At 38.9% G+C, this 13,858-nt stretch overlaps 1 protein-coding gene across 2 annotated transcripts in view; it reads left to right on the forward strand.

The window, feature by feature from the left end:
• The window catches only part of LOC122552869 (ciliary microtubule inner protein 6), an 83,623-nt gene extending 69,999 nt beyond the window's left edge, over positions 1-13,624 (forward strand). The window contains exons 4-5 of one of the 2 annotated variants that reach the window (XM_087991385.1): positions 6,224-6,339; positions 12,335-13,624. In XM_087991385.1, the coding sequence (XP_087847511.1) occupies positions 6,224-6,339; positions 12,335-12,562 (344 nt within the window). In that variant the 3' untranslated portion in view covers positions 12,563-13,624. The remainder of the gene's footprint in view (positions 1-6,223; positions 6,340-12,334) is intronic. The other variant, XM_087991386.1, reaches the window with a different exon arrangement.
• Positions 13,625-13,858: the final 234 nt, after the last annotated feature.

Here is a 13,858-nt window from a genome sequence, read left to right on the forward strand (position 1 = left end):
GACTATAAGCCCTCAACATGGTCTTTAATGTCAGATGCCACCTTTCTAATACTCCGAGACTCTGGATGGTATGCAGTAGATTTGAATTGTTGTATTCCTAAGCTGTCCATAACTTCCTTGAATGACTTTCATGTAAAGTTTAACCCTTGATTTGATTGTATCTCTATGAGTAGTCTGTATCTAGTGAAACATTTGAGTAACTCCTGTACAATCCTTTTAGCTGTGATATTGTGTAATGGAATGGCCTCTGGAAATCTAGTGGACCCATCAATTAATGCTTATAAATACTGATTTCCACTTTTTTGTTGTAGATAGGGGTCCTTTGCAATCAATTAAAACTCTTGTAAAAGGTTCATCAAATGCAGGAATAGGTACTAAAGATGCATGTTTTATTACTGCCCGTGGTTTTCCAATTACCTAACATGTATGATATGTCTGGCAAAATTCAACAACATTCTTGTGCAATCCAGGCGAGTAACAATGTTTTTGTATTTTAGCTTGAGTTTGTCTTACCCCTAAGTGACCCTCTATTGATAGTTCATGCCCCACCCGCAACACTGCCTTTCTATAACCCACTGATTAGATTAGATTAGATTACTTACAGTGTGGAAACAGGCCCTTCGGCCCAACAAGTCCACACCAACCCGGCGAAGCGCAACCCACCCAGACCCATTCCCCTACATTTACCCCTTCACCTAACACTATGGGCAATTTAGCACGGCCAACTCACCTAACCTGCACGTTTTTGGACTGTGGGAGGAAACCGGAGCACCCGGAGGAAACCCACGCAGAATGTGCAAACTCCACACAGTCAGTCGCCTGAGGCGGGAATTGAACCCGGATCTCTGGTGCTGTGAGGCAGCAGTGTTAACTACTGTGCCACTGTGGGCGATATGACTTGATGGACTTCTGCCTTTTTCTCATCTGCCTGAATATGTGATGGTCTCCATTTCCTCATTAAGACATCAATTTTAAGATGGTAGCATTCAGGGATACATTTGGATTATTTTTCCATGTATGCCTTTTGATACAACTGGTTTAAATTTTAATCTTTCTGCTGTAACTCAGTTAATTTTTCTGAGCTAAAGGTGTCTGCTTTGTCATCTATCTGCTCCTGGTTCGTCTCAACCATCTGATCAAACAGGGTGTCTGCTAATTCTGCTTTAACTTTCTTATCTGTACTCTTTGATCTCTCCTGTTTCAGCTGGTAATTTTGTGACCTCGTTACCATACAGTCAGGAAAAGTCCCAGGATATATGTCCTGTCATAGTTCAGCTGCCTGAGTTTCCACTGGCTTTTCAACCACACTAGGCAGCTCTCCTACCTGTGAACCAGCTATATCATTATCAAGGACAAGTTGTATGCCTAGAGCTGAGAATTTGTCCAGTACTCCTACCATGACTTCTCCACTCTTCACTGGACACTCTAACCTCATTCTACATAATTGAATGTTTCTTGTCTCGCCGTGAATTCCGGGTACTCGCACCTTTTCTGGCAATAGTCCATCAGAGGTACATATCTCTTCATCTTTCAACATTAAAGATTGTAAGGATCCTGTATCTCTTCATATTGTAACCTCTTTACCTGCTGCTCCTGGCCTATGCGAGTAAACTTTACCTCTGGTTTAAGAAGATCAGGCACTTCCTCCTTAACCAACCTCCGACCAGGTTGTACATTCTGGTGCAGCTTTTTAACTTCTATTGTGATTTCTGTTACCACTCCAACAAAATTCACTGGCTTCTTCTGTTTTCCTACATGTGGCTTCCGAGTACGTTTCCTAACCCACCAACGCTGTGATTTCATGTGGCCTATTTCATTGGAGTGAAAACACCCTGAGCTTTTTAATTTCTTTCCCCTTCAAGGGTTTCCTTTTCACCCTGTGGTAAATTATCCTTGTGATCTCCACTGAGATCTACCTTTCCCTTTCCATGTGAGGATTTCTCTTTTCTCCAATTTCTATCCCTCATGGATTGAAGTTGATTTTGGAAGCCAAACTTTGATTTATGGACTAACTCATAATCATCAGCCATTTCAGTTGCTAATCTTGCTGTTTTAACTCTCCGCTCTTCCACGAGTTCTCACTACTTCAGGAAGTGAATTTTTGAACTCCTCCAGAATAATCATCTGTCTATGCCCTTATCTACCTATTAAAATTGCCTTATTTGATGCTTTCAGAGTCAATGTAGGTTTGACCAGAGTACCTCCTTAGATTCCTGAGATGTTGTCTGTAGGCTTCTGGCACAAGCTCATATGCACTTAAGATAGCTTTCTTCACCTCCTCATACTCCCCAGATACCTCCTCTGATAGTGATGTGAGTACCTCACTAGCCCTACTTTCAAGTTTTGTTTGGATCAACAATGCTCACATGATCACTGGCCACTGCATTTGTTGAGTCACCTTTTCAAATGAGATGAAAAAGGCTTCCACATGCTTCTCATCAAATTTAAGCAATGTGTGAATGTATTTAAACAGATCCTTTCAGCTACCATGAGTTTGCTTACCCTCACTTTCTTCCTAACTAAACTTACCTTCATCCTTCATCGCCATTTTCTTTAGGCTGGCTTTCCTGTCTAAGTGCCAATTTCTGAAGGTCAAACTCCCTCTCTTTCCTCCTTTCCTCTCTTTCCTTTTCTCTCCTTTCTCTCTCTCTCTCTTTTCTCTGCTTTTAATCAGAATTCAAACCATTTCATTTCTGTTGCCTTTCCTTGTCTTTTGCCTCTAACTCAAGCCTTCATCAGGCTTATGCCCAAAACATTAATTCTCCTGCTGCTTGGATGCTGCCTGATGTGCTGTGCTTTTTTAGCACCACACTTTTCGATTCTGATCTCCAGCATCTGCAGTCCTTTCTCCAAGCACATGAGGGAGAAAGGAAAAGCTGCTTAGATGAGAAAAGATGGGAAAAGGCAAATGTAGTATGAAAACTGGTGTGAACTAGTCTTGTTTCACAATACTTGTTTCAGTGCCTGAAATCCCATCCATGGACTTACTCCAACAATTGTCAAACAACTCAATTAGTGGATTAAAGTATTAACTGTTGCATTCTTATGCACAAAAGAACAATATATAATTTCCCAAATGATATGCTACACAGGAAATTTTTATTCAACAGTATGAGCTGTTTTAGAAACAGCCTACTCTGCTGAAGTGATAAAGGAAAATGATAACAATGAATAACAAGAAAGAAAATAGCAGCTTCCCCCTCAGTCAGTAAGATCATGATTGATCTGATGTGTCCTTAATTTCACTTTCCTGACTGTCCATGGTAACCATTGACTCCCTTGTCAATCAAAAATCTGTGCAACTCAGCTTTGGGTATATGGGTATTTTTATAATGCCATAGTTGCATTTCAGCGAAACCTCGCTTACTAGAAAATCACTTTTTGTGAATAATGTGGCCTATGGGGAAAGTAGGATTAGGGGTAGATCAGCAAAAAATGTCACTCATGATTGCTCAGAAATCACCCAAAAGTCGAACACAAAGCAAGGTGAAGGTTGAAATAAAATTTATTAACAAAACAAAAGAATATTTAACACAATACATTTTTTAAAAATGTAAGAAAACTGCTCTCTGTACAGCACGTTTCGCAAAATGTTGCTCTGTCGGCAGCTGACATTGGTGCATGTACAGAACGACACAAAGCCTGGCACCAGTGCATGCGCAAAACGGCAAAAGCACTGGTGCATGCGCAGAATAACACAGAGATTTCGACGTGCACAATGGCACGTGTGCAGAACAAAGCACGTGAGCGAATCCCTGCTGGAATCACACTATTGCCAATGGAGGTAAGCGTTTTCCAAAACACCATTCCCTAATTCTTCAGTGATGTTACAAACAAATCATACTGCCAAAACACATGTTATCCCAGAACTGCCTGTATTAATTGACCCAGGGCCAACTCAGTTCCAGGACATCTCAGCAGGAGTCCTTCAGGGTAGTGTTCTCGGCCCAACCATCATCAACTGCTTTATCAATGACCTTTCCTCCATCACAAGGTTAGACAATTGTGCAATCATTAGAGAAAATCCAATGTTCAGCACATTCATGACTCCTTAGAAAATGAAGCAGTCCACATTCAAATTCAGTAAGATCTGGACCATATCAGGCTTGAGCTGACAAGTGGCAGGTTACATTTGTGCCACACAAATGCTAGGCAATGACCATCTTCAGTCAGAATCAATTTAAATACCTCCTCTTTATATTCAGTGGAGTTATCATTACTGAATCCCCCACTTCAAAAGTCTGGAGTTTATCATTGACCAGAAACTCAACTTGACTCACCATATAAATACAGTGGGTGCAAAAGCAGGTCAGATGCTAGGAATACTGTGGAGAGTAACTCACTTTCTGACTCTCTAGAGGCTGTCCACCATCTACAAGTTACAAGTCAGGAGTATGATAGCAAACGTTAAACTCTGCTTTCTTCTCACAGATGCTGCTGAATCTTGCTGAGTTTTGCCAACAAATTCCATTTAACTTCATATTTCATTACAGCTCTAGTCCAAAATAAACAAAAGTCCTAAATTTTGACAAGAAAGATTAAAGTGACTTTTCTTGAGCCTAAGCAAAGTTTAAATCAACAGTTCACTAGTCGGATCCATTTATAACACATTGGAAGATGCTTGTGGTTGCTGAAAGTCATTCATCTCATTTTTGAACACTTTCCTCTGAGTAATGTTCTAGGCCCAGTCATCTTCGGTTGCTTCATTGACAACCTTCCTTCCACTATAAAATCGGAAGTGGGGCTATTTACTGGTAATTACTTAATGTCCAGTTCCATTCACAACTCTTATGGTACTAAAATAAAAGCAGAGTACGGCAGATGCTAGAGCTCTTGCAGAAATAAATTTACCACAGTCAAAAATATATGTAAGCTTCTTCTGGCTTATTCTGAGGTAGTAACTGGAAAATTTGATGGAACCAAGGAACATAATATGTAGGTGCTGGCAGGAAAGTAAGAGTTTGGATTTGCAGAACTAATAGATTGTTCACCACTTAATCACAATATTTTAATATCATGCATTCTCTTCCTCAGTGAATTGATGGATTATAAAATGAATTGAAATTCCCTAATGGGCTTCAATAGATGAAACTGATGAAAGAAATTTAGAGTAATTTGAATTAAAAATATTCTTTTAACTGACCAAAATGAAATTGACTATCAGGTGCCCCATATACATTTCCTGTCCTTTTGCTGATTAAACTGTGGTTAGGAGGTTCACAGGAAAGCATTGGTTGTAAGAATCTGGGGTAAGTAATCAGTTACAGTAATTGCACTTGCTTGAGAGACAAATTTTGATAAACATTGCAGATACTTTCTTTGCCTATTAAATCTGTTAGATCTGTTAAATATATTTAATCACAGTAAGGTAAGAGAAGGAATTGAGGACAAGCAGACTTGATGTTATTAAGTTCTTGTTATGCAATCAAATGGTCATATATTAGCAGTCTATGGTATGTATTTAATCATACCCAAACATAATTAATGTCAGGGTCAATTCTGATTTAATAAGTTGAATTATGTAACATGAAACCTGCAACTTAGAACACAGACTTTACTGTAGAAATAAATGTTGATTATAGTTTGACGTTGGGGATATTAGTACTCTCCATGTCATGCATATTCTGTGGAACAATATGTTTTTTCATCTTAAATCAGTGACATACTGTGTAAATAATTGCTACCTAGGAAGAAATTTGCAGTTATGTGTGATACCTTATTCTGTCCTCAGTCCATTTAGAGTATGTCCCACAATAAATCATTTTATTTTCACAAACATGAATGCCAATTTGTACATAGCAAGGTCTCATAAACAACAAATTAAAGTTAATCTCTTATTAGTGACGTTAGCTGTGTAATGATTGTTGGCCGGAGCACCAGAAGAACTTCCTAGTTTTCTTCTAATAGGACAATGGAATTTTAGTATATTTAGCAGAAAAGCCCTTGATTTAACATTTTTACAGAATGATACACCTCAGTATAGGCTTGGCATTGCTCTAAATCAAGCAAGCCTATAGCTTTAAAAAAGCTTCTCAACTATACTATTTAAGTAACATGAGAACTCTTAATTTTGCAATCAGGTTTTGAAGCACAATTGTAATCAAGGTCTGACAGTGAAGTTCACAACAGTGAAATACAGTTATATGTAATCTAATAATGACCTCTAGTATATGGTGTTTATATTTTGTGTTGAACTTATCTATTTCTTAAAAATGTCACCAAGTCCCTCAGGCGGATCCGAGGGAATTACTGTCTCCTCCAAAGAATCATCGAGAATACATATCTTTCATTCATCAATACGATGCAAGGAAGTGTCCAAATGAACCCATCAGAGGCAAAGTAAGTTTAAGATTTATAGTTGTAAGGCCTATGTGCAAACTGCACTAAAGTATTATGTGACTAATTACTGAATTTGCATCAAAGGCAATTCATGGGCTATGAACTTCAAATGTACTTGAAGGGACTTGTTCAATGGCTAAGAGAGTTATACAATTTGGTGTGGAATGAAGCCTTAAAATTATGAAAGGTTCTGAATTAAATATTCAAGCTGGTTTTTAACCATCTTATCTTGGCCAATGTGAGTAAAGGAGCAGAATGTGGAAGTGAAAGCCAAAAGCAAGTAAGGAAAGAGTCAGAATTGGTGGGAGAGTCAACTGTTATGTACTTACAGCTATAAACGTAATGACAAATTGAAAGTACTAAAGGTAAGAACTTTATACCCTGAGAAACATAGAATTCCACAGTTTGACCTATGGCTATGTTATTGACTTGCTCTACTAAACTGAGCCAAAACTTCACTTGCTTACTCATAGATTTGGTTTCTTTCTGTAAAACTGAATACACAATAACTTTATTGTCAGATAGTGCATTTGTATTTAGTATACGAAATAATACAAATACTCTTGATCCTATTTTTCAAGAGTATTAGAACTGTCACTGCAACTATACTCATGTTTTAAACCTTTTCGACTGAACTAACAGCAATTACTGTTTTCCAGTGAGGTAGCTAACTAAGAGCAACAAGATCATGATAGTTTATATAAGTTTATATAAGGCTATCATTACATCACATGTGCCGTTTTAGGCATGCCATTTGGAAGTAGCCAGTGCCATTAGAGACAGTCAATATAGATTACCAGGATATTGCTAGACTTAAGAAACTATATTTATGACAAGAGAACACAGGAAATAAGACCAGAAGAATGCCATTCTGCCTTTTGATTATGGCTTCTCTGATTGTGGTTTTGACTGCACTTTTTAGCCTACTCCCCATATTCCTTGATCCCCTTGTCAATCAAAAAGCTGATTCACACAGTCCTAATATATTTAATGACCAGTGTTCACTGGGGAAGAGAATTCCACTTACAAATAATTTCAGAGAGAAAAAATTCTTTTTCATCTATGCTTGAACCGGGAGACTTGTTATTTTTAAACTGTGTCCCCCAGTTATAGGTTCACTCAAAAGAGGAAACAATGGGCAAAACTTTCTATTGTCTCTGCTGGTAGGTTTGGAGGCAGTAGAATAGAATAGATTAGAATAGCAATCTAATGTCATGCATTTTCACGAAAAAATATGAGTTTTATAAGTTGTCATACCACGGTGCCTGTATTAATGACATAAGTCATAGATAAGAAGAATAAAATAAAAACTAGGACAGAGATCATCGAAGAGAAATTTCAGTTTGGGTAAAGTTGATTAAGATGATGAATGTTGGAATACCCAGAAGCCACTGCTGAAAAATACACATCTAACTAGGCAGGATGATGGCTTACCTGAGTCTCACCTCTTGTCTGCCTTTTCCAGAATATGAACAAATGGCCCGTGGTCAACCTTCCTACCCTGCTGCCAGTCACAGCTGAAAAACCAATTAATGACCACCTAAGGAGGGTCTCAACCTGCTTCCACAACCATACAGTGTGCACAACAGCTGCAGCTATGTTGTTAGCTTGTAAATTACCAGGGTGTGGAGATCCTTTGATCAAAGGCACTCAGTGCCTCCTAGAAACTTAACTTTGATAAGGTGAAAGATGCCCACTGAGAACTGCCACCCTCCATTCACAGACTCCATCCCCAAAACTCCTTCCAACAATACTTCTGGTCTGGGTTGTTCTTTGATCCTTGAACTCCGAACTCTTTAATTCCAGCAGCAATCACTGCCTTCCCTTTAGGGTTGAGTGTGATAACTGATTGGTAAGGGAGATTTCCAATCCTGGAGTCTTGATTCCAAAGAAAGGCATGCTGCTAGCCTAATTGGTCTTTCTCAAAAAGAGGCAGTACGTGTCTTTCACTGACTCTCAATCCGGGAGAGGATAGGATCATTCTAGGGAACTGATTCTGTCCATCCTCTTAGCAAGTACAATGTCAAATCTCAATTTCTCACCTTAATGAATATAGGTCAAATATTCTCAATCTTTCCTCAAAGGAAATGTCTTCATTACAGGGATCAGCTTGATGAACCTTTGCCAATACTAGTATATCCCTTCTTAAATAGCTTATAGTCCAACAGGTGTATTTGAAAGTATAAGCTTTTGGAGCATTGCTCCTTCATCAGGTAACTAGTGGGGCAAGATCATAGGACACAGAATTTATGTTAAAAGATCAAAGTGTCATACAACTGATACGATGTATTAAACAAACCTATATTGTTGTTAAGATTTTAATCACTTAGGATAGGGCTGCAGGTTTTGATTATATTTTTAAACAAACCTGTTGGGTTATAACCTGGTGTTGTGTGATGTTTAACTTTGTCCACCCCTGTCCTGCACAGATGCCTGAACATCATGGCCTTCTTAAATAAGGTGACCAAAACAGTACACTGTGCACAATGTGCGGTTTCACCAATGCCTGTGCAACATAGACCAACGTTTCAATTTTCATACATTGTCCTCTTTACAATAAAGACAGGCATTTCACATGCTTTCCCTATGTACTTGAATGCTGATCTCTTGTGATTTATATACAAGTACACTCAGATCTCCCTGTACTATAGTAATTTGCACTCTAACTATTCTGCTTTTTCTAGTCTTCCTGTCTAAGTGAACAATCTCATATTTGCTGATATTATACTTGATTCACGTTTTTTGTCTATTAATTTAACCTATCAATATTCCTTTGCAAATTCTTAATATCCTCCTCACAACTTGCTTTCCTCCCTATTTTTATATCATCTGCAAATATTGTACTATAATAATTGGCCCCATCTTCTGGCAATTTGTACATAGTTGAAGCCTCAGCGTTGATCCTATGGCATTCCACTAATTACTCTTTTCCATTTTGAAATTGGCTCATTGATTATGTGCTTCTTGTTAGTCAGCCAATCCTCTAATCATATTAATATGGCACTTCCAACATGACGAGCTCTTGTGCAGTAACATTTTATGTGGTACCTCTTATCAAATGTTTTTTTGCAAAGCAAAATAAATTACATGTACCAGTTCCCCTTTTTTCCCCACCTACTTGCTACATCCAGTTTTACTTCCAAGGAATGGGTTCATCAGAAACTCATGAGGAACCTTCAGTTCAGGATTCTCCCAGACTTGGTGGGCTGCCAATCCTGAGAGGGATTTTTCTGGCTGGCCAGCAGTAAGTGAGATTGGAGGGCTAATGGCGTCAGTGGGCCATAGGCTTCAGGGAGGATGGTAGGGGCACGAGGGATGGAGATTGGTGGATGCCTCTGGTAAAGGGCAATCAAAGGGTTGCTGCTGGAGATGGGGAGTCTTGTGGTGAGGGAGATTATGGTCTGGTGCAGGATCAGAGGCTTTGGGGAAGGAGGTTATAGATGAGAGGGGCTGTCTCTCACAGAGGCTGCAGGCAGGCATCTGGAACTAAAAGGCAAAAATATTTAGTTCCTGAGCCCACCATCTTCATCTCAGTAAACCTGATGGGTTCCATAAGATGGGAGGAGCCAAGTGACCAGAGTTAAACTTGAATGAAAGTGAGACTCACAGGCTCCTTTTCAAATTTAAAGTTCTAACCCACACCCTCAGAGTAAGTTTGGGTCAGGATACAGCTTTTATTTTCAGATTTGGCACCTTGCCCAATTAAACAACTCACTGGTGGAGGAGGCTCCAACATTATCCCACCCTGAGCAATGGGGGAGCCTTGCACATCAGTTCAAAAATTAAAGCTGAGGCATTCACAAAAAACTGCAGCGAGATGTGTTGAGTTCATGATCTATTTTGGCCTCCTCCACAGGTCCCAAGCATCACACCTGCAAGTCTTCAGCTAATTCAATTTAGTCCACATGTTATTGATAAATGATTGGATGTGCTGGATGCTGCAAAGGCTATGGGTCCTGACAACAATAATATGTAGAACTTGCTACACCCCTAGCCAAGCTGTTTCAATACAGCTAACAACACTGGCATTTAGCTAACCAAGTAGAAAATTTCCCAGGTATGGTCTGTACACAATAAACAGGCCAAATCCAACCCACCCAATTACAGCCACATCAGTCTACTGTGCATCATCAATAAAGTGACAAAACGTATTTTCCATAAGTGCTATCAAGAAATACTTGCTTAGCAATACCCTGCTCACTAATGCTCAGTTTGGTTTCCACCAGGGCCACTCAGCTCCTGACCTCATTACAGGCTTTGTCCAAATGTGGACAAAAGAGTTAAATTCCAGAGATGAGGTAGGAGTGACTGCCTTTGACATCAAGGCCACATTTGATTGGACTGTTACATGAAGGAACTCTCACAAAAGTAGAGTTAATAGGAATCAGAAGGAAAACTCTCTGCTGGCACAAAGAAAATGGCTATGGTAGTTGGAGGTCAGTCATCTTAGCTCCAGTACATATTTGTAGGGATTCCTCAGGGGATTGTCATTGGTCCAACCATCTTCAGCTGCTTCAACAATGACCTTCACTACATCATTAGTCAGAAATGGGAATGTTCACTGATGACTGCTCAACATTCAGTACCATTCGCAACTCCTCAGATACTGCCAAATGCAGAAAGATCTGGACAATACACAGTTTTGGGTTGACAAGTGACAAATAATATTCCTACTGCACAAGTGCCAGGCAATCATCTCTCACAAGAGAGAATCTACGATCGCCCCTTGACATTCAATGACACTCACCATGACTGAATCCCTCACGATCCTCCACTGTCGGTTACCATTAGCCAAACATTGAACTGCTAATGTCATCTTATTACAGTGGCAACAAGAGCAGGTCTGATGCTAGGAATCTTGCAATGAGTGACTCACCTCCTGAATCCCCAAAGCTTGTCCACTATCTGCAAGTTACACATCAGGAGTGTGATGAAATATTCCCCACCTGCAACACCAACAACACTCAAGAAGCTTGCACTATCCAGGACATAACAGCAGGCTTGTTTGATACCATATCCACTTCTTCCACTGAAGCTCAGTAGCAGAAGTGTGTACCATTTACAAGATATAATGCAGAAACTTTCTAAACTAAACAGCATCTTCTAAAACCATGATAATAACCTAGAAAGACAAGGGCAACAGATATTTCACCTGTAAGCTCCCCTCTGAACTACTCACCATCCTAACTTGGAAATATATCAAGGTTCCATCAGTGTCATTGGGTCAAAATCCTGGAATTCCCTCTCTCATGGGATTGTTGGTGTACCTACACCAAATAGACTGCGGCTGTTCAAAATGCTACCTTCTAAAAGACAACTAGGGATGAGCAATAAATGCTGGCCCAGCTAATGATGGTCACGTCCCTTGATTGAATTTTTAAAAAGTGATTAAAACAAGTTCAGTCATACAATTCTGAAGTCATTTGGCTCTAAGGCGAGGGAGGGAAAATCAGAAAGCTAGTCAGTCTCATGTATCTCCTCGTAGCATTAGATGAGTTGGCAGGAGCAGCCTCTTTATTCTTCTAATACATGTATTTGATTCCTGCTTGTATGAAGTGTCCTAGAAGAAAAAAATTATCAAAATTCTAAATCTGTCAGCCCACAATATAATCAACGTGTAACCAAATCATATCCATGCTGCAAGACATGAAATAATTAAGATCAAGCACACCAGTGTAATATTCTAGTCACATGCATTTGAGTAATAAATAATAAATGGATTCAAATTGTAACAGAATAAGAGTCTTATTCTTTTAGTTGTTTCTGAGCCAAAATCTTAATACTTTCCATTGTTGTTTAGTTTCATGAATAAATTGAGCTGACAGAATATCCATTATCTGCAGCATGTAGATAACTGAGCTACGGTTGATGGCCAGTGGAGTGGGAGAAGCAAGCCAGTGCCAGCACTTGAGCTAATAAATGAACTCAGCCCACAGCTGCATCCAGTAGATGCTTGTGTTCCACTTGTTAAAGCCGAATTTGTTTCCTTTTCTAGCGTCATGGAGCCTTTGTGTGCGCACAGATAAACTCACAGAGTGGAAAGATAGCTCCCAGAGGAGGAAAGGCATTCCTGGTTACTGAAGGGTCACATTCACTGGAACAGTTAAAAGAAGAAAAAGGAAATGTGGGGGAAGACATATTGGCCTCACCCAAGCCCGGCTCAATGAATTTTCAACAGATGCTTTGTTCTGGAACTTGCTTATCAAAACCAGACCCTGAATAAGCAGCCAAGATTTATCCCAGAATTCTTACTGAAGGACAAAACAGCTTATGGTCACAGACAGATGAAGTCCACAGAAGACTCAGTGAACATCAGCAAGTTGCTCTGGATCTTACATCAACAACAAAATCAAAATGTAGCCATGTTAGTACAACTGTTAGCACACCATTGTGTCAATCACTTGTTTCTCAAGCTAATCGTTAACATGTTACAATCAGCAACAAAACATTAAACAAGCACTGGCAGCAGTCAGCACTTTAAAAGTATATAATTTGTTTTTTTAAAATGGCAGGGTTATTCAGTAGTTTAATCTTCTTAACTATCATCATTATACAAAAAATGGTTTTCTGCATGATAAATGTATAATCGGGTTAATTTTGCTTAAACTTTATTGTTGGAGTACCAATAAAGTATTCCAATAATTTATTGTGGCTAAATGAGTTGGCTACTGTGGCTATTTATGTATTGTTGCCAGCTACAGCTTTGCTCATGGGCCTGTGCTTCTCAGTGTATTTTATCAGCAGTACAAAGCATTCAAAAATTCTGGCTTAATTTTAAATTGAATATTTTCATTATTCTTGTATACATTGTCATTGCTGCTGTATTCTGTCCTGAGTAGGAACAGACCAGCCATACAGAATATCTATAACTCTTATTTATGCATTACATTCTTATGTGGTAGTGTAAAAAATTGCAATCACAAATGTGAAATAGTGTTGGAAAGTTGAGATATTAAAAACAGGAATTAACAAATTATTCTTAGCATTAAGTGCTGTAGTTCCACATATACCTCAACAGCACACAGTTAAAAAATGCATGGTTCCTTTTGTGACTAGAATTGCATACACTTTTTCCTAAACTATCAACTTCAATTTCAATACACTTTTTTGAAATTAGCATGTGAAGCACTCACACGGTGCCCCAAATATTAGGTCCAATGAGGTTATTTGTAATCCAGTATGAAAACAATCACATGTTTTAGGTTGAGTTTTGGACCCCACTAATGCCAGTTTGTAAATTTGAAGTCAGTTTTTGGAAAATGAAATAAATATAGAATTAAATGTTTCTATTCGCAATTGTGACTGTGTAGCTGCTTATTATGACAAAATCAGTAGTTTACTAATGCCCTTCAGATAAGGAAACTTGTGAACATATCTCCAATTTGGCCTATATGCAACCGCAGACGCAAAGCAATGTGGTTCACTCTTATGCACCCCCTAAAATGACTGAGCAAGCCTTTCAGTTTTCATTTTGCTTCAAAGAATTGTAATAAGAATAAAATTGGGTGGTACACACAAC

This window comes from Chiloscyllium plagiosum, unplaced genomic scaffold (genome assembly GCF_037043375.1).
Source record: "Chiloscyllium plagiosum isolate Xiang-an unplaced genomic scaffold, Cpla_swu_hap1 HiC_scaffold_10, whole genome shotgun sequence".
NCBI classification, from domain to species: Eukaryota; Metazoa; Chordata; class Chondrichthyes; order Orectolobiformes; family Hemiscylliidae; genus Chiloscyllium; species Chiloscyllium plagiosum.